General features: G+C 39.9%; 1 protein-coding gene across 2 annotated transcripts; it reads right to left on the minus strand.

The window, feature by feature from the left end:
* Positions 1-1,867: 1,867 nt before the first annotated feature.
* Positions 1,868-19,440, minus strand: LOC118426312 (NADPH--cytochrome P450 reductase-like). Of its 2 annotated transcripts, none has more exons than XM_035835619.1 (15): positions 19,293-19,440; positions 12,397-12,596; positions 11,480-11,534; positions 10,524-10,652; positions 9,895-10,041; positions 9,259-9,383; positions 8,780-8,869; positions 7,521-7,619; positions 6,822-6,938; positions 5,594-5,712; positions 4,927-5,102; positions 4,322-4,471; positions 3,728-3,992; positions 3,015-3,243; positions 1,868-2,070 (listed from the first exon to the last, which is right to left on the minus strand). In XM_035835619.1, exons 2-15 carry the CDS (start codon positions 12,585-12,587, stop codon positions 1,926-1,928), a joined length of 2,037 nt encoding a protein of 678 aa, XP_035691512.1. In that variant the 5' UTR covers positions 12,588-12,596; positions 19,293-19,440; the 3' UTR covers positions 1,868-1,925. The 2 variants fall into 2 exon arrangements, with proteins under 2 accessions (XP_035691512.1, XP_035691511.1); XM_035835618.1 differs by lacking the exon at positions 19,293-19,440 and adding an exon at positions 18,586-18,709.
* Between the last annotated feature and the right edge of the window lie 61 nt (positions 19,441-19,501).

The following is a 19,501-nucleotide window of genomic DNA, read 5'->3' on the forward strand; positions in this document are numbered from 1 at the left end:
AGAGCACTGAGGCAAAAATTGAGGTATGCTGTCATCAAAAGGAAGAAGATCACACAATAAGACACTAATAATCAGTACAAACATGCACCCAGTAGTACAAGTACCTCATCAATCATCTAACATATCAGATGATTCTTACTCCAATCACGTTACAAATTGCACTCACAGAATATAGACTACCAAAATGTTGATATCAAAGCAGATGTTGGGAGGCTAACTTTCGATGTTTTCCTGGCTGCCATTTTCTATGTCAAACTGTTGACTACATGCAAAGGCTTGTCAGTCTCTTTTTCTACGTCAATGTTAAATTTAGGCAGTGGTTTAATACAGAAAAGGGCAGCAAGGAAAACATAATAATGTAGCCCCAAAAATCTGCTTGGAGAGTACCTAAAACCATTACCAATGTTTAGATATGACTTACAAACCCTACATTTAATCTGACCTGGGTACAGCTTTACACTCGCTCATCTTGCACCCCCCTCAAGAATAAGACTGTTACCCAGGCTATTTTACATCTGGATCATAATCTTTGTTACAACCATTTATGACAACCATTACAATAAGCAATACCTAACTGCACATAACCAGTACTGACAAAATCTTTATCTAAACAGAACTATTTCAGCAAAGGTACAAATCACTACAGCTGTCCTAGTCTGTAAAAGGAACGGTTTTATTTTTTTGCTTAATCAAACTAATAGTGCTTTCTTTGCATGGCTGTGTGTAAGAAAAGCTAGAGAAATAAAAGGGCAAGTCCATGTTCAAAGCTCAAGGGAAATATTTGTTCTTCCTCTTATGTATTTTCCTCTTCAATTTGAACTTTCGCTTCAATATGAAGAATCAACCAGACCAACTTTAGCCTCCCTGGAACTTCCTTGAATGGAACAACCCTAATAACCTACATTTGTTGCTGAAATCCTACAAGGTTGAGTATCACAGCTGTCATAGTGCTATTGGAAGTATTTCTCTTACTGTATTACAAAAGATAGTCTTTAAATACAGTACTTAAAAAGGTACATGTAGGACTATAGACACTGATATTTTCAACCAAAATTTGTCTAATGTAGCTTGAAAGGTAAAAGCAAATTATTTCAACTGCATGTATTTCTATGAATGACATGAGAGAGATTCTTCTATATTTTTGTACTACCAACTATGACAAAAGCATTGAGCTTAAACTCATAAGAGGCAGATCTACTTAACCTTATTATTTCTTGAGCAGTAAATACTCCAGTAGCCCATGATGTATATTCACAACTTCTTGCTTGACAACAGAAGGATAAGGATCGTTGACAACAGTTTTTTTAGGCTGCTAGTTCTAGAAATCTTTCTTCATCCCTTAGTCTACTTCTTTTGAGCCAAATTTCTTGCCCACTTTTGAAATATGTTTCACGCATACGTACGCAAACCATCAACGTTCCTGGTTCACCAAACACAAGAACTGTACACTTTGAATACTCTTTAAAAGTCTATTAGTACCCTGGCACCTTGGATCCTTCTTAAGTTGTCCATTCTAACACAAAGTCATGAAAGAATGTTTAAAAAAAAACACCTAGTGGTACTCCCAATTCTGTACAAGCTAACTCCTCACTCACTCACACTCACTATCCGGTTTAGCGTCCGTTCTTCCCTGTCTTGCAGAGGTTGTCCTGTGTTTGAAAAAGCCTCTGCCCTCGAGGCATCACCAAAAAAAGAGTCATATACTTTCTGCAACTTATGATCCACTGCTTACTGCGTCACGTGTTCTATCTACATAACGTGATGTCACGACAGCAGTGGATTCCTTGACAAAGACTGGTGCTGTTCAGTCAAAAATTTGGGTGAGTCCAATTTTTGTGTTGGATATTACAGTTAAACTAGTTCAAGAATGACTTCTACCATCACAGATGATCTTTCAAGTTAAAAAAAGGGTCTGCCCTGTTGTTTTAGCTCCAGACGTCGCAGGCGTATCTGCCCTTGTTCCTGAGCCCCTTGATGAAGTCCTTGGCCTGGCTCTGAGTCATGTTTCCGTTCTTCTCCACGATCTCGTGGAGGACCATGTCCACGTCGTGCGCCATGTGACGGGCGTCTCTGTGGACAGCAGAACAGTGTGTCGTTGATTAGCACTTGAACTATACATCAACAAACCAGCCCGTCATAAGTTTTGCCTCCCATTGATTTATCCTTCTAACTCTCTTGAAGATTTCTTAGCATCACTGTGGAGAGCAGAACAGGAAAAGGAAAATAAGGAAAGTGATCTCGATCCAGTTTTAGCTCACTGTGGAGTTAGTCTCCCACTGGTTGTGAAAGAGAGGACAGCTGCTATGTGCAGTATTTACAGGTTCATTGTAATGGGGAAATCCCCCTAGCTCTTTTCGACAAGCACAATGAACAGTGGACCACAGCTTAACGTCCAGTCTTAAGGACTGCAAAACTTTCCGGTAGCGTGCAGGTCGGGTTAGCGACACAGCCGGAATCAAACTCGTAGCTTCTAGTTCCAGAGGCAGGGTCGCTAACCACTGGGCTATGCTCGCTAGCTCAACAGTGCGTTGTTGAACAACATGTAATAAATTCTTTTGGTTAAGCTTTAACAAGTCATTCAGGGTGATGTAACAAAATTCTGCCACCTGAATGCAAAGCTGGTGAGTCATACCAGTTCACCAATTCAGATTCAGCATCTGAGACAACAGCTATGTTCAAAATATTATTCAACCTTCAGAGACAAAATGAGTTTCTAAAAAAATTCAGAGGATGCAACAAAAATCAATATCTACATGATACTGGGCAAAGCTCCTCGCGGGACATTATGCCAAGGGAGGTGTCCAAGCTTGACGAGTGGTGGTTAAACAAAATGGTGAAGTGAAATCATTCAACAACAAAAAAAGGCAGTGCTATACATCGTGGCTTGCAAGGGTATAGCATTGGTCCTACAGCTGGGCAGAGCTGGGGTAGCCGTAATGCTTGGCTACCACAGCTTTGAATTGCTCTATAGATGCAAGGTCTATCAGGTGTTTTGGTAGACAGGTGAGACTTACCCGCACACATACAGATGTGCCCCATCGTTCAGCAGATTCCAGACCGACTCAGACTTCTGTTTGATGAGGTGCTGAACGTACACCTTCTGTGCCTGGTCGCGGGAGAACGCCATGTTGAGCTGCGAAAGCGTCCCGTCTCCCTCGTATCCTTCCAACTCCTCCTGGTAGATGTAGTCCTCCGACTTCTTACGGCAGCCCGAGAACAACACGGTGTCTCCGATTGGTTTGCCTAAACAACAAAGTTTTCAATCACAACCTTTCTATACAATCAGAGTGCTCAAGTTTCAGATTACATATCAGTTCGAGGACAGGATGGTGTCTCCGACTGGTTTGCCTAAAAAGCAAAGTTTTTGATCACAGCCTTTCTCTCCAATCTGAGCGCAGCTAGTAAAAATTTGCTCCAGTTTTAGGTTACTAAACGAGGATGAGACAAAGAGCAGCAATTGCTTGTCTGGGACTTCTCCTCGAACAACTACTAGTATGCAAAAGTATCCAGAGAACAGGGCGGTGTCTCCGATTGGTCTGCCTAAAAACAAAGTTTTCAATCACAACCTTTTTTAACAAATTTTTTTCATTCACATTTTTTAAACAAGGATACAATGAATAAATAAACAAAACATTTATCTCTTTATTTACCAATGTTTTGTGTATTTTTTGTGTCTATGGAAAATGAATAATAAAGAACAAAAGACAAATCATGGATGAAATCTCACCTTCGGCCTTGGCATGATGCCTCTCCTGGATGAACCCTCGGAATGGCGCCAGCCCGGTCCCGGGTCCGATCATGATGACGGGGGTCGTGGTCTTGAACGGGAGGCGGAACGGCGACTTGCGGACGTAGATGGGGACGCGGGGGCCGTCGGGGCCGTTGGGGATCTTGGTGGCGAGCCAGTTGGTGGCCACGCCCTTTATCCTGCGGTCAATCTTACTGTGGTAGTCCACCAGGACAGCAGTGATGTGGATTCTCTCGGGATGCTCCTGAAAACATATGGAAACATTCTTTCTTCATCTGCCATTTTCAACTAAAGTGAAGCACAATGCTTTTTCCAGTATGTAAAATTGGGGCTATGTGGCTTTGCTACAGCTTGTATTTACTATGCCAAGCACACCGGGACACTCCTACTGTTTTGAGTGTGTTGGGTTCTTTTACATGCTTGAGGCTTACACCTGAAGCTAGCCCATACAAGGGGCTGCTGGTTTTTATGTAACTACATTTTGTATCTGGAAATGACAAATGTAACACCCTTTCAGTCTTCCTATTCTGACAAGTGTTGCGCAGGGGAAAAGTGGGGTTCTGAAGTCCTTACCTTCGGTGAGGATGATATGGAGTAGTAGCGGGCGTGCAGGCGCGGCAGCAGCTCACACAGGTGGTCCAGGGGCGGCTTGAGGGACGGCAGGTCCTTCAGAATCTGCAGGATGTCACGGTGGCTCTCCGTCACCCACTCAGCAAACTCTTTCTGTGGGAGAAAGAGAGGGCACATATAGATATATGAGGGATTAAAGAACTTAAACCACAAAACTGGTAAACTTAGTCACTGGTAGCAAGTTTAAAGGCAAGTGTTATTAATGTCACTATTAACATATTTTTTTTATTAATTCACAGTAAACTCTTGTACTTGATTCCTTCATATACACATCTTTAAAGTCATTTTTTTGTCACTTCAGTCACAAAAAGTATTCAACAAAGTAATATTCTTGTATGCAGATACAGAATGAAAGTAGCAGTACTGTGCCATGTTTATATCAGTTTTCAACCACAGATGACCTTGCTTGCGATAGCTCCCAACCATGGTCTGGAGAAGGTCAGGAGGAAATGGTCGGCTTTGTGTGTCACATGTTACTCCCAACAAAGGTCTAGAGAAGGTTGGGAGGCGACGATACTTGGCTACAGAGTTAGTGACAGGGACTCTACCTTTCCAGCGGATGCAGTGATCCTGGTGAGGAACTCCCTGTCCTTGGGGTCGGAGGCGTAATCGATGATGTCGTGGAGGACGTTGGTGCGCGGGGGGTGGGTGATGTCCACATAGTGCAGGAGGGCGGTGCGGTATGTTGTTGGGCACGGGAACGGGTGCTTCTTGGCTGCCTCATCTGCGAGAGAATTATTATGGTGAATATCACAACAGCCATCATAAATTTGTTGCTTTTTAAAAAAAATTGTTTGCTTGTTGACATATCAGGACCCCAGAAGCAAACTCTATATTGATGGTAAAAACTCATTTTTTCATTTAATACATGACATTTGAACAAAACGATACTGTAAAACTAATACATGAAAATCCGAAACAAATCAATTTTTTGTCATGTTTTGTGCTCACATTAATGATAACCCAAATTGCATTAGGAATTAAAAATAACCAACAAATTTTACTACCAAATTTTACTACTAGCCAATCACTGCATTGTATATAATCTAACAAAATCTTGTTTAATTTTTAACCATTTACTTACTTTTCTCAAGTTTGCTTTAATTCTCTCTACTTTATTACTCTTCTCTTTGTGAAACAAATTACATAGAATTCAATTTGTGGGAAGAGAATTTTTTCATAATCTTAATTAGGAAATTAGATCTAGCATTTCACCATCCACGTTGTTTAGAGTGAAGACTTCGTCCAGGTTGACGTTGAGGAGATGAGCGATTTCCTCCACCATGGAGGGGTCGTTGGTTGCGTATACGGCCACGTGGTCACCTGCCTCGTACCTGTACAATAATGACAACATGTCAATCATTACCTTGTCTGAGTAGTTAATTTTTTTAAAAGTATTTGTGGTTTAGCACTAAAGCAGGACTCCAGAAGCTATGGATGGATTGATGTAAAATTTGGCATGACCTTAGGTTTTGGGCAATCGAACTAATGATTAGATGTTGTGTCCCCTGTCAATATAGAACTCACAGTACATTTTTTATCATCTCAGGTCCTGAACAAGCTTTGGTCTTGATTTTGGGGGTGGTAGACAGGTCTTGTTCAATCATTTCCAGGTCTTCTTCTAAATAATTAAATAAAAAGAGGTCTCCTTGACAAGAAATTCTACCCTTGAATTTCTTCTTAACTAAGAGGACAGTGAACTACATGTAGTTCTTGATATGGGATAGGGGATAATTAGTGCTATCAAAACACATGTAACTGGCATAATAATCACAGAGAGTTTAGGCCTAGCTTTCAAGTCCACATACCAAAGCAAGGTCACTAAATGTAAAAATGTATGATACTGTCAATCTTGTTGAGGTACAGAAAACACCTGTAGCAAACTCTCATCCTTTTCTTGTACAGTACATTTGACAGTATCTAAATGATAATGAAATAACTGGAAGCCTACTGGTATGCACTTATCTTGACAAGAGATTATACTGCCACCTCCCAGGTACCTTATCTGTACTTTCATTTTTCAAAGTAATAATCTGGTTATCATGTGGGCCAACAACTGTAAATGCAGAAATGTTCGCGGTGGATTAATGTTCGCGGTTTTCGCGGTGACCACTTCACCGCGGACTTAAAACCACCATGAACATTTTTCTATTATGGTATTAGACTGCAGTCAATGGTGTTACCGTGAACTTAAATCCAATGCGAAATTAAATCCCCGCGAACTTTAATGCATTTACAGTACTCTCTCTCCACAGCCAGAATTGCAAGGGTCTTAAGTGGGTGCCATTCAGTGTTTAATTTAAGTGAACTCATACTATGATTTCACTAACTATGGAACTGTTGGGTTTTGAACCACTCACACCACACACAAAAAAACCTACTTTTTTCAACAAGTGTTGTCTTCAGAAGTATCAAACCAAGAAACAATCCAGTGCTGTATTACCTGATCCTGGATCCTGAGATGTCAAACTCGATGTGCATGCAGGACCGGTCCCCTCCCTTGTGCAGCTCTCGGTTCACCTTGACAGATGACATGTACGGGTTCTTGGCATCGTAGGGTCTGAAAAAAAAGGATCATTACTTTAATTAAGTGAACATTAAATGAGAAGATGGTCACATGCCATTTAGTGATTTGTGCTTCAAGTAGGGTACTAGTCTGAATCTTGCATAATGAATTTGAGTAAGCACCTAGGCCGCACAATAGCAGTTAGTAAATGTGAACACAACTTGAAGCAAATAAATTCAAATTTATGCTGTTTTCTTCTCTATCTCCATGTAATTTTGCTTGAATCAGGACTTCTACACTTTCTGTTATGCCCTTGCTTGAATTAAAAAAAAAAGTGCTCCCTACTGGCATTGTCTCTACAAACTTGTGAATCACCTACTGCAAGCTACACAATAACTCAGATAGAAAGATAAACAAAAAAAACAACATTTATAGTTTTGTATCCTTCCCAGAACTGTACCACCTTGAAGTACTTTTCCCATTTATCCATAGTATTCCATACAATAACCAGAAGCAAAGTAGCACCCCAACTTTAATAACAACAGCTTGCAGCACCTTTTGGACTTTGAAAAGTGCAAATTTCGATAACGTTACAGAAAATACAGTAAATACAAGACTACTGTTGTGAAGACTCACGGTTTCTGCTGTGTAAGTGAGTTGAGTCGGGTGGGCTCTCCCGTGAAGATCTCGTTCTGGTTGATGTCCTCGTGTTTCTCCAGTGTGTACTGCCTCATCCTACACACCACGGACAGGAAAACAGCTGTTAGACTCAGCAACACAACCTTTACTCCCATCTTCTGCTGCTTCCCTTCTGTTTTCCCTCCCAATCTTTGTAAAAATCACAAGAAGTTCTTCTTCTTCTTTTTTACTGCTAAGCCGCTATATCAGAGATTGTCCCTTCTTGCTCCCTTTCCTACATAATACACTGATCCTGGCTGTCTATCAAAGTAAAACAGCCGTTAGACTGAGCAACACTGTCTTTACTCCCATCTTCTGCTGCTTCTCATTTTGTTTTCCCTCCCGTCTTTGTCAAAATTCAAAAGTTGTTGACCCTTCTTCATCCCTCTCCGATCCTGACTAAACAAAAGCTTTACTGCTATCTTCAGCCGGTTCCCATGCTGTTTTCCCTCCCGTCTTTGTAAAAATTCAAAAGTTGTTGACCCTTCTTGATCCTTTTCTCATCCTGACTGTCCATCACAATTAGAAATTCAACCAATGGTGGCATGGTAATTATCAGTTGAACAACAAGAGAGTGGTCGCATGTCCATCAAACAATTGCCATTGTATGTTTTCATTTTGCATTTCTACCCTCTGACGGAGGTGGGCAGGGCTATGGGGTAAGTCTATTTACTTCTAGTTAGAAGTTAGAAGTTCAAAACAGGTAAAAGTTTTGACTGCACTTAGGGTTGTTCTGTGTCTAATAAGACATCAGTAGCCAGTCGTTAATGTACCATTCATCAGTTTCACTAAAAATAGAGTTGTGTTTACCAAGATCCTTCCATTTATCAATGCATTCAGTCTGAATGGAAATCTGATTGGACAAGGATGTACGCGTGTAAAGTTGTTGCTAGGTTACCGTTGCTAGGAGACCCTGTAGGAACCTTTACCACGTAGATGTCACCCAGGCTTCCTGATTTCAATAACAATTCAACAGCCTCTTGGTAAACCCAAGGACTTCTATATAATGTCCTTGGTAAACACAATTGTTGACCTTGGCTTTAGTTTTTTTCATTGGTGGATCAAACCACATGTGGCCAAACAAACTTTACTGGTCAAAAGAGTCGAACGACACAAAAACAAAAACCTTACTAATGAAAAATCCCCATGAAAATTAACGAATTTACTGTATTCAAAACTGGATTGTTCAATAGTGACCTAAACAAGACAAGACTTACACTCCCTCCTCTCCCACGGATTCGATACCGAAGTGTTCGCACACCGCTGGCCACAAGGTCTCTCTCCACGTTACAAAGTCCTCCTCAATACTGTAAGGAAAGATACACAACATGTGGATATATTATAGACCACATTTCATACTGAAGATAAAGCTCATAGATTTATGAATGTATGTGGCAAACCAAAATAGATGGTGGTTGTAAAAGGGTAAAATATATTCAAATGCAAAAAAAAATTATAAGCATTACAAAAATTATTTCTACTGACAATAACAATAACAACAGGTCTTTAAACATTGTCTGTTCCAGCTAAAGATGCATTTTGGTTGTGTTTACAAGAACTATACTATACGAGTAAGGATCAAAGTCATGGGATGATCCTAAATGTGTAATGGGACATCTTGGCAAAAACCATATGCATGTGGTACATGAGGTACATTTGTATGTGCAAATAAAAAACAACAAGACAAAGTACTGACTTTGCATCATCGTCCCCCATTCCGGCTGTACAGAGTCTGACAGCACCCATCTCTTCAAGCCTCTTGTCCACAAAAATTCCCATGGCATTGAAGTGCTCGTAGGTCTTGTTTCCCAACCCAAACACCTAGAAATCAACACATCAATACATTGTTAAAAACAACTGACATTCCATGATTTTTGCTACCACTGAAGAATGAAAATAAATGTGAAGGATCTTGCACAAGTTTCAAGTGTTGACATAGTCATATAACATCTGGAAATTTTAAGATAAAACAGCCAAAATGCAGTGCTATGATTTAAATCTTTAGCCATACTTTTGTATATTGGATAGTATTTAGAGCCTTTAAAATGCTAAGTGACAAGTGACTACCTCTACAGAAGAACCACCTGGCCACTGATATACAGTCAAACCAGTACAAGTAACCAACTCTACATAAGGACCATCTAATTTTTCCATTGGCACAAGCACTAAAAATCCTGTCTAAAGCTACCACCTGTCCATCCAAATTCTAATTATCCCAAGTGGTCTTCTTGTACAGTTATACATATCAACAATTGCCATATCTTTATCACAACAAAATTTGCTTTTCTTGCTTAAAAAAACAACGAAAAAACAATTTTCTTGTTGGACTCACAGCATATCTGAGCTCGCTGAGATCGTGGTCCTCCTGTAGCCAATCGAAGAACTCCTGTGCATTGTCTGTTGGGTCGCCCTCACCGTAAGTCGCCAGACAGAAGAGAGCAAAGGAGCTCTCTACCTCCCCCATTCTGGTCAGCTCCTCCTAATAGATGGAAAGTAATAAGGATTCAGACATTAATGTGGACCAAGGATAAATATTGAGATGTCCTGAACTTAGTTTGACTATTAAGATGCGACTACCAAAAATACTGAGGGTTTGCATGGGGAATTGTGGTAATACTACGGTCACATTTCCAAACTGGGGCTTGGCTGGGCAGCTTTCAGGAACAAGAAGCATAATATAAAAGACAGCAAAACAACTCCATGACTATGGGCAATCTTAAAAGACACTAATCAGTGACAGAACTTAATGATAAATCAGAGCGGGCCACTACAATCAATGGTGAGTTAAGATAGCTCGCCATTCCTTGAACACGGCAAAAGGCATAAATCCTCAATGTTTGTTGTTGATAACCATGATATTTAATAAGCACATTTCCCATGTTCTTTCGTCATTCTGTCAAATGTCAACTCATCAAATATGTGTTACATATCATTCATTGTCATTTAAAAAAAAATGCCTACCATTTCACACTCCTCTGGGTCTACAGCGAATCCCTTCAGCCCGTAGCGTATACAGTCCCGCGCCAGTCTGCCGGCAAACTCCTCCGCAGTGCCCGTCTGGGAGCCGTAAAACACTGCTACATTCTTCTTCTGCACAAACAAACACACAAACAACTTCATTTGTATACTGAAGACCAAAATTGTCCATCAAAACACAAAATGAAACACTACAAAGCCTCCTTAGCAGACTTCTTGTAGTGCCAGCATGTACGTATATTCTTTTTTTGTTTCCCTGTTTAAATGAATGAATGAATGAAAGACCTTTATTGTACATTCAAGCCTCCACGGGCTAGGTACAGGTCACTGATAACAGACACAACAGACATATGCAGGGACAACAAGATACAATTTAACTAATTGAAGGTACTAAGCTAACATTCATGGTCCACATCTTCTCGCTTCTTTGTACAGGTGTAGATATAGGAACAAATAATGTTTAATATACAGGGTTTATCTAGGCCCATCAAAAATAGAAATTTATCTGTTACATTAAGATGTTCAAAATATGGAAACTCTTTTCTTATATATGCATAAAGCACAATCCGTTCCTTATGGTACAATTTACAGTGTAAAATAAAATGTTGTTCATCTTCTACCTGTTGTAGATCACAAAATTTGCAGACTCTATGCTGCAGAGGAGTGCAGTTGTGCCTTCCAGTTTCGATATGTAATTTGTGGCAACTTATCCGGATGAACAGTGTTACTGTGCTTGATAAAAGCAACTTAACTTTGTTGATAAAATTCTTCTGAATCAGGATTTGTGGTTTCATTACAACGTTTAAAAAAAAACTTAAGTCTAATTCTTATTGAAAACTTAAGTCTAATTCTTATTGAAAACTTAAGTCTAATTCTTATTGAAAACATGACACTGTATTACCAATAGAGAAAATCACTGGAGAGGGGAAAACAATACTAACCGTTTTCTTCATGCGGTTGATAAAGCTTGGATCTCTGCTTGCAGTTGACAGTGGACTGAAAATAACAACACGAAAATGTGTTAGACAGCTAACAAGACGGGTGTGCTTCTCAACCATCAAAAACCTTAGCTTTTTTATCCTCTAGTCTTAATTAATATCTCACTTCATTAAGTAGCTAATAGTAATAGTAAATCAGATTCAAGTAACACCTGATTCACCTTTTTTTCAACTTGTCTGGCAAAACAAAAGGAGAAGTTGTAGGACAAATCAAAATCATGTACTCTATTAGGCTTGCTACCAAAGATTTGCCAAAAACAAGGGATAAAAAAAATATACATTGTATGTGTGTTCCCAGAGAATGCAGAACAGCACGCATGATGGTCTCAGACATTGACCTTGAGTTTGAAAGGTGGAACAGATTAGGGGGGGGACACATTGGGGGACTCTGGTTCCATAGATTACATACAGCTGTGCTTGAAGTGCAGGACATGCTGACATTTTCGCATTGGCTTGGCCAAGTAGGTTTTATGTATAAAACCTCCCTGGCTAGGCATAAACAATCCTGGGCCGGCTTACTCCTCTGCCAGCTTTTGATACTATATTATGCTACTGTGCACGTAGGATCTGTTTGGAGATTAAGGTCAAAGGTCAGCTGACCGGGTATACTGTATATGTTTCCGTAAGTGTACCAGGGCTGTCTCCAGGACCCGTCCTTCTCTCCCAGGATAGAAATTTGCTTGTTGGGACAGAAAATAATTTTACCCCATCTGTCCTCAAAACGACATGAAACTGTTGAAAATATACTTTCATCAGCTTAAAATGACATATTCAACCAGGAAAATCATCAACATGGGATCCCAAACAACGAGTGGGATGGAAAAAATTCTAAGCTGGAGATGGCCATGAGGTGTACTCACACAACAGTGAGAGGCTTGACGAGCTGTTGAGGCGTGGCGGCGGCCTTCCTGTCCCTGAAGAACCACCAGTAGATGGTGAGCCCCAGGATCATGCACACCAGGAAGATGTCCGTCATTCCGAGGAACGGCTCCTCTTCTGTTGCCGCCGGCAACGGCACGGACTGTGTCTCGTCAGGGTCCATGTCTGTCATGATCGCTTTCTAAAGCAGACAATATCAAGATGGCATTAGTGCAATTTTTCAGATTCAATTAAAATGCAAACTTCCTATGCTTCTTTTAACTTGATGTCTTGTTACTCTGTGACGGAGGGTAACCTCCGATGGCAGAGTATTGTTGTTGTCCAATGTGATGAGTGTTTGCATCTGTATTTCTATGTTCCCTTTGCCGTATTCGTATGTAGTTTGGCATGTCGTCTACACACAGTTGCGCGATGATGCACACAACTGATCCGGCGGTATTTTACCTATGGTTCCACTTTTTAGCCACTTTTCAAATTCAATGAAAGGTTGAGCCCATATGGAGGGGGAGGGGGGCATGGATCATGATAAAATCATGAACAATTAACAACACAGTTAACAAATTAATACAAATGTTATAGTATACATTTCACCTTAAAAAGCCAAGTGCAGGCCAGGCAGACATGTCGCCTAACCCACGAGTAACTACTGTCTGACGACCATTGTCGAGACAGATATCATAATATAGTATACATTTGTATGCCTTTTTATTTGTAGAAGGTTATGTAGCAAAGCCAGGAGACAATAGACTATTGCAGTCATTCGGTTTCAAAGTGTGCAATATCCAAATTTTTATGGTTGACCGTGTAGTCTATTTCTTTCTTACTCATAGGAAAATTTCATGTGCAACACAACAAAATAACCTTCAGAAATATCTGAACCAGCAAGTATCATTCACAGAAACTTTATGAGAAAGTCATGAGGTATTGCATAATCACACTCACTTACCATCATTGCATAATAAATATATTATATTGCATAACTCATACCTGAAAAAGCACCTAAACCCAAATACATGTACCTCCAGCAACCTGGAATTCTCAACTATACGACAACATCAAACCGTTGGGTCCTGAAAGTCTCAGAAATAAAACCAGCACGCACGCACACTCGGCAAAAACAAATATGCCACGAGGACGGAAATGCTTTCAAGGACAAATTGGATGATAACAAGGACAAACTCCAAATTCCAGTCATCAATATCTAATCTTTTTCTCATAGAAGCAAGCCATATTTTCACTGTCATCAAGTATAAACAAAAAAGTGTACAGGGTAGTGGTACATACCTAGACTGCCTGGAGGGTAAATTTCGTTACATTAGTGACAGACAGATAGTCGTTATAAGCTGGATTGTAGAAATCTTAACATATTATAACTATTACTTTCTGTATTAAAATACTGGTAGGTTTGAACTGAATTCAGTCATGTTTTTAAAATAATCATATTACAATTCCAATCTCCATTCTAACCTTAGCATAAATTGGCCTCAAGACATTGGACAAATCCTCATGTTTAGACATCCCTAAGTTCTGACACAACCGTGTTCCGACACCCATATGTTCTGAAAACCCTATGTTTCAACACCCATATGTTCTGAAAACCCTACATTACACCCCTATTGTCTGACACCATTGTCACACCAATATGTTTAAGTGCCCTTATCACATGTTCCAACACCCCTATGTTCTGACACCCTTATGTTACCAATACCTACACAAATGCACAAATGTATGAACACAGACTCATTACATTCGCCGATAAGGTTATATTTTTGGTTATGTTGTGTCCCAATATGTAGGTCAACAGCGTATAACTAGAGAAGCTGTGTATGGATTTTACTGATATTTGGTATTTGAGTGGCGGTTGCACCGATGCGGACAGGAAGGTCGTGTTCGAAAATGGTTGGCGTAGCCTTTTTCCATCAGGGCGGTAGCGGGCCGAATGTGTGCGTCTGCTTTCTTGTAAACAGCATAACTCGAGAACTCTTGAATGGATCCTGATGATATTTGGTAGGTGGGTGGGGGCCAGGAAGATGAAGGTCAAGTTCGATAATGGGCCCCCTAGCGGCTTCCTAAGGTACTGCAACAAAACTTGAATTTTTTAAATCTTATGTAGGTGGGTTAGAACAAAGGATGTCCTCCTACAAGCCAGATCTAGAGGACAACAATGCACAATTTTCTATTTCATTTATGATTTTATTCATTAAGTACAAATGTACGTTTTTCTGATGGGCAAGAGTTGAGCATATGTACTGGTCCACAGATCAGATGTTTCCAACGCTGGCCCTCATGTCCTTCACATTTACATGTAAGACTGACCTACATGTAATACACATCAAGAGCAAATAAAACTGAGGCATACACATACTATTACTAGTAGGGCTGGGGTGTCGCTGTGGCTCAAGTGGTAGCAGTCTCACAGTTGAGCTCCTGGTGTCAACATTGAAATCTGGAGACCCTGGTTCAATTCTGGGTATTGAGTGTTTATTGAGTTGGGCATCTAGGTTGGAGCTGCCTCTGCCTTTGTAAATACTAGTAGGGGTCCCTGTATTTGAAGAGGTGCCTCAAGCTGCAATAAAGGGGAGGGTCTGGCCCCACACTGCTCTCTCCGTAAAAATATATTCTGCTAGCGCTACAGAAACAGCAAGGAAAGTTGCTACCCTATATTTCTCTCCAAGCAGAGGTTAGGCTCCGGCTGTTTTTTTTGCGTTTTTATCAGTCTCTCTACCTTGTACCGTTTTGTTGACGTCTCGTTAGGGCCACGAAATACGGTACAAAACAGAAAGCCCGATAAAAACGCCAAAAAGTAAGAAAACACCAAAAAAACAGCCAGCTTGGAGAGAAGCCCTGTGTCAACTTGTGGCACTAGGCACGACAAGGTCAACAACACAAATGTAGGGTATCATGCTTTCCTCCCTGCCTCCATGTCCATTTGACATATTTTTACCCAAGATATGAGAAATCGATAAAATGACTTCAAGTTGCCCTAAATATAAATACAAACGTATGTCATACATGTATGTATATAAGCTCAAGGTCTTCATCATACCATACCATCAAAAGAGGTAGAAGTCCACTCCTGGTATTGCAGTATAGTCCAAAGTTTGAGATGAAAATATGACCTTGACAAACCTTGTACACAGCTGGCACACCGCCAGGGTCCTTGACCTTGTGACCAAAAACTTTCGCGGTGGTTTAATGTTCGTGGTTTTTGGGGTGGCCGCTGTACCGCGAACTTAAAACTACTGGTACTGCGACCATTTTTCCACGGCAGTAAGAGACTACAGTGCAAGGTGCTACCACGAACTAAAAACCACCGCACGCAAAAAGTGCTTTTTCCACTTCCAGCTACCATGAAATTAAATCACCGTGAACTAACATGCATTTACAGTATGTCCAAAGTGCAAAAAAATCCATCAGAAAATATAGATTAGACCAACAAACTGCAACAGGTTACATACTATTAGAATTTATGTTGTATATACTGTAACAGTTAAGGATTTCATGACAAAAACCAGCTTATGGTTTGCACAAGGTCAAAGGTCAAGGCCCATCTTGTCTAGTACATGATAAGTAGATGTCCAGACAGACTAGTGTATGACTCAGGGGCTTTAAACTGTGACATTAGGACATATTAGGACAACAACAACAACATATTGGGATTTCACAGCTTGATTCACAGTTTGATTCACAAATTGTGAGCTGGCTTATTATCATTAGAGATAAAAGTCCTTGATCACTGTCACTCCTTGCTGTGAAGGCCTGCAAGCATGATTGACAGGACAGGGAAAGGATGGATACCAAATGAAGGAGTGACCCAGTTAGAGTTTAGACAGTATTCAAACACAGACAGAATCTAAATTCTAACACACTTGTCTTCGCACGGAAAAAAATGGCTGCCTTGTGTAATGTATGGTTATCCTGAATACAAATCTTGAGGATAGAACCTACCAGAAGGGGCCCACTAGCCAAGGGTTGGGGTTTTGTGCGCGTGAAAAATGTGCGCGTGAAAACTTGCGCGTGAAAAATCTGCGCGTGACAATATGCAAATTAGCTGATTCCCAAGGGATTCAAAAAGTTTTTGCAGTTTTAAACTTAAAAAGCTAAAACAAGATGGCACAGAATGGAATTAAGTATTGTATTGTTGCATTCTAGGGTAAAAAATCTCGATCTGATTGATTTTCAAGTGATTTTCAAATGTTAAGTTTTCACGCGCAAAAAAGTTTGAAATCTGCGCGTGAAATAATTTGCTTCAAAAAAGATGAAATGAAGCTACTAGAATGGAGAAAAACCTCAAATTGTAACATTTTACAATATAAAACCTCATACAAGTAATTTTTCCATGTATTTCTGTGAAATTAATGGGATTTTGGATTGTTCAAAATATGCAAATGAACCTATTCCCAAGGGATCTAAAAATCAGGATTTCTTCAAACAAAAAATTCTGGTTACATATGGGAAATTATATCAAAGGATCAAATTTTTCTGCCTTAGAATTCCATGCTGCAAATTTTCTGACATATTTCAGGAACTTTATTTTTTCACGCGCAAATTTTTCACGCGCGCGCGCAAATTCTCCACGCGCAGAAAACCCGTTCCCCTAGCCAACCAACGAATTAAAACAATTAACCTTACCGTAACTTAGAAAGACAAGAAGTAAACAAAGCTCGAAGATCGACCTATGAGTTTATACCTCTGTCAGTCTGTGCATTCTTTTAGAGTCAATCCAGTTAAATTTTCCCCTCCAGTTTACCTCCAAGCCTTCTGCTTGCACCATATCTGCTTGCTATACATGTAACGTTATCTTCACTCGAAAATGTCATAGAAATACAGTAGTAGAAATACAGTAGAATGGTATTGCCCTACATATCATGGATACGGTAGTTGTGTAATACAGGTACGCAGATTGTGTAACACAAATGTGGAGATTGCGTATCATAAATATAGGACTGTGTACAGTAACACAGACCTAAGTACGATACTCCGCGCTCATAACAAACCTTTTGTGCTGTATAACATTTCTTGTAGGTTAAACTAATATAAGTATTATGTATTAAGTATTATGTATTAACAAGGACGTTACATCAGACCTTGGTATTAAGTACTGCTCTATGTAAACAGTTTTTTAGCTAGCCTAGTGCTTTGAACTCAAGATTGACAATTAAATTTTAGAAAAATTAATATCCCAACACTGTCATTAAACCTTCTTGTCTCTCAAAATGTAACAAAGTCAGACTTGAAAAAGATAACATTGACCTTTGGTAACCCCTACACTGAACTTTCTACCAACATGACCATATATGGTATGTTCAGATACATGACGAAATCGCAAGGTGTGTTCTGACTCTGAGGTCATCGTTTGGTACACAAAGTTGACAGCTGACTTCTATATCCTTCTGAAGCATTTCATACATATGAAGACTTGCGCTTGTAAACTTTGCACATAGAAATAAGCAAATTATATCATCAAGTGTTAAACAAAAAAGGAATTAAAGAAATTACTGAAATCCCAAGGCATCTTTCATACAATGCCTTTATAGGGAAGTTATCAAACAGGTGCCACATGTGGTAAGTTAAGCAGAAGTTCCAGTACTCAGGGGAATTTAAAGGGTGCAAAGAAGAAGAGGCTAATATACATGTGTATCAATAAGTTATGAGTATGACAGCTGTTCACTAGAATCAGAACAACACAGGTGGTCTTCTGGTATGGGTTGACTTGTTGAATCTTTATTCTGGGCTGAGATCCTTATGTTAGCAACCCTCAGTCAATGTGGTGCCCTTGGGAAAGGTACAGTAACACCAAGGAGCTTTATCCTTGGTAACACCAAGTTGGCTTCAGTTAGGAATGTCTTCTTGCTTGAATGGGACATAAAGTCGTGGTCTCCGAATTTCAGAAGACACATCTGGGACACATTGAAAATAAAGTCACTCCAAAGTAGAGTAGAGTAGAGTCCTTTGGTTAATCAGGAGTCTTGCTCCAGTTGAAACCGTTCCAATTACTGAAAAAAGCCTTCCTACTTTGATCTTCCTAGAATGAATCAAAATCTTACAGTCCAGTCTTATGCAGCTCGTACCTCTCGTACACAACTGGTGTGTTGCTAACTGAATAGTTTCTATGACTTTCTACGTTTACAAAAGCTGGATATTACGAAGCAAAATAACCAAGTACTCACGTTTATACAACTTATACCCTCCTTTAGAATCGTTAAGTTGCTGGTGCAGTTCATATTTTACTGAATCGGTGATAAAAATGTGTCTTAAAGTTTTCTTGCACAACCCCTTATATACTGTGTGGATTACGTGATCCCTATGCCGGTCATTACTCACCTATTGTGTAAACTAAACCATGTGTTGCGTGGAAATTAAGATGGGGTCAAGAACCTTAAAGTTGTACTTGTTTGACTCTCCAAAAGATATGTGGCTCATCAAGGTTAAGTCGAGGTTTACAAAGAATCTGGTGAAAAGTAACAGATACAAATGACAGCTAAGAAGCAAGGACATATTATGTAAGGAGTTGTGAAACCTCCTTTGTCAAGTCTCAAGACAAGTATGGAAAACCCAAGTCGCCAAGCAGATATAGTTTGAGCTAATAATTTTACAGCTACGATTTTGTAGCTGGTTAAGGGTTATGATTATTCACTTGCAAACCTTTTTGCTTACTCATATGTTTTATGGCTGCCTTAGTAGTAAAAGTGAAATGAAGGCGTACAAGAAAGAGCCAAAACCATTTTGCATCTGCTTGAAAATGAAATCGCAATGAGGCGTATGAAGGTTTAACGTTATGTAAACGTTAAAATGGCGCAGATATATCGTTTAAGACGCCGATGTCGAACTTCAGAGTAAGACAGTATCACAGAGGAACAGGATAACATCGTCTTACCTTTTCCTCTTGTCGAGTTTCTTCAAGAAATTGAGATTTCTTATGAAACAGCCTTGGTGAATGCTGAGGTGGTCGTGGCTGTACGCCTGCGTCTGGATGGACCTGGCCACAAGGACGTTGACCTTTGGCCCACTAATCACACGAAGCTTTTAGGGGAGATAAGTTTTTTTGAAAGTTTTTATTCCATGTATTAAACAAAAAACAAGACA

This window comes from Branchiostoma floridae, chromosome 11, assembly GCF_000003815.2.
Source record: "Branchiostoma floridae strain S238N-H82 chromosome 11, Bfl_VNyyK, whole genome shotgun sequence".
Classification (NCBI taxonomy): domain Eukaryota; kingdom Metazoa; phylum Chordata; class Leptocardii; order Amphioxiformes; family Branchiostomatidae; genus Branchiostoma; species Branchiostoma floridae.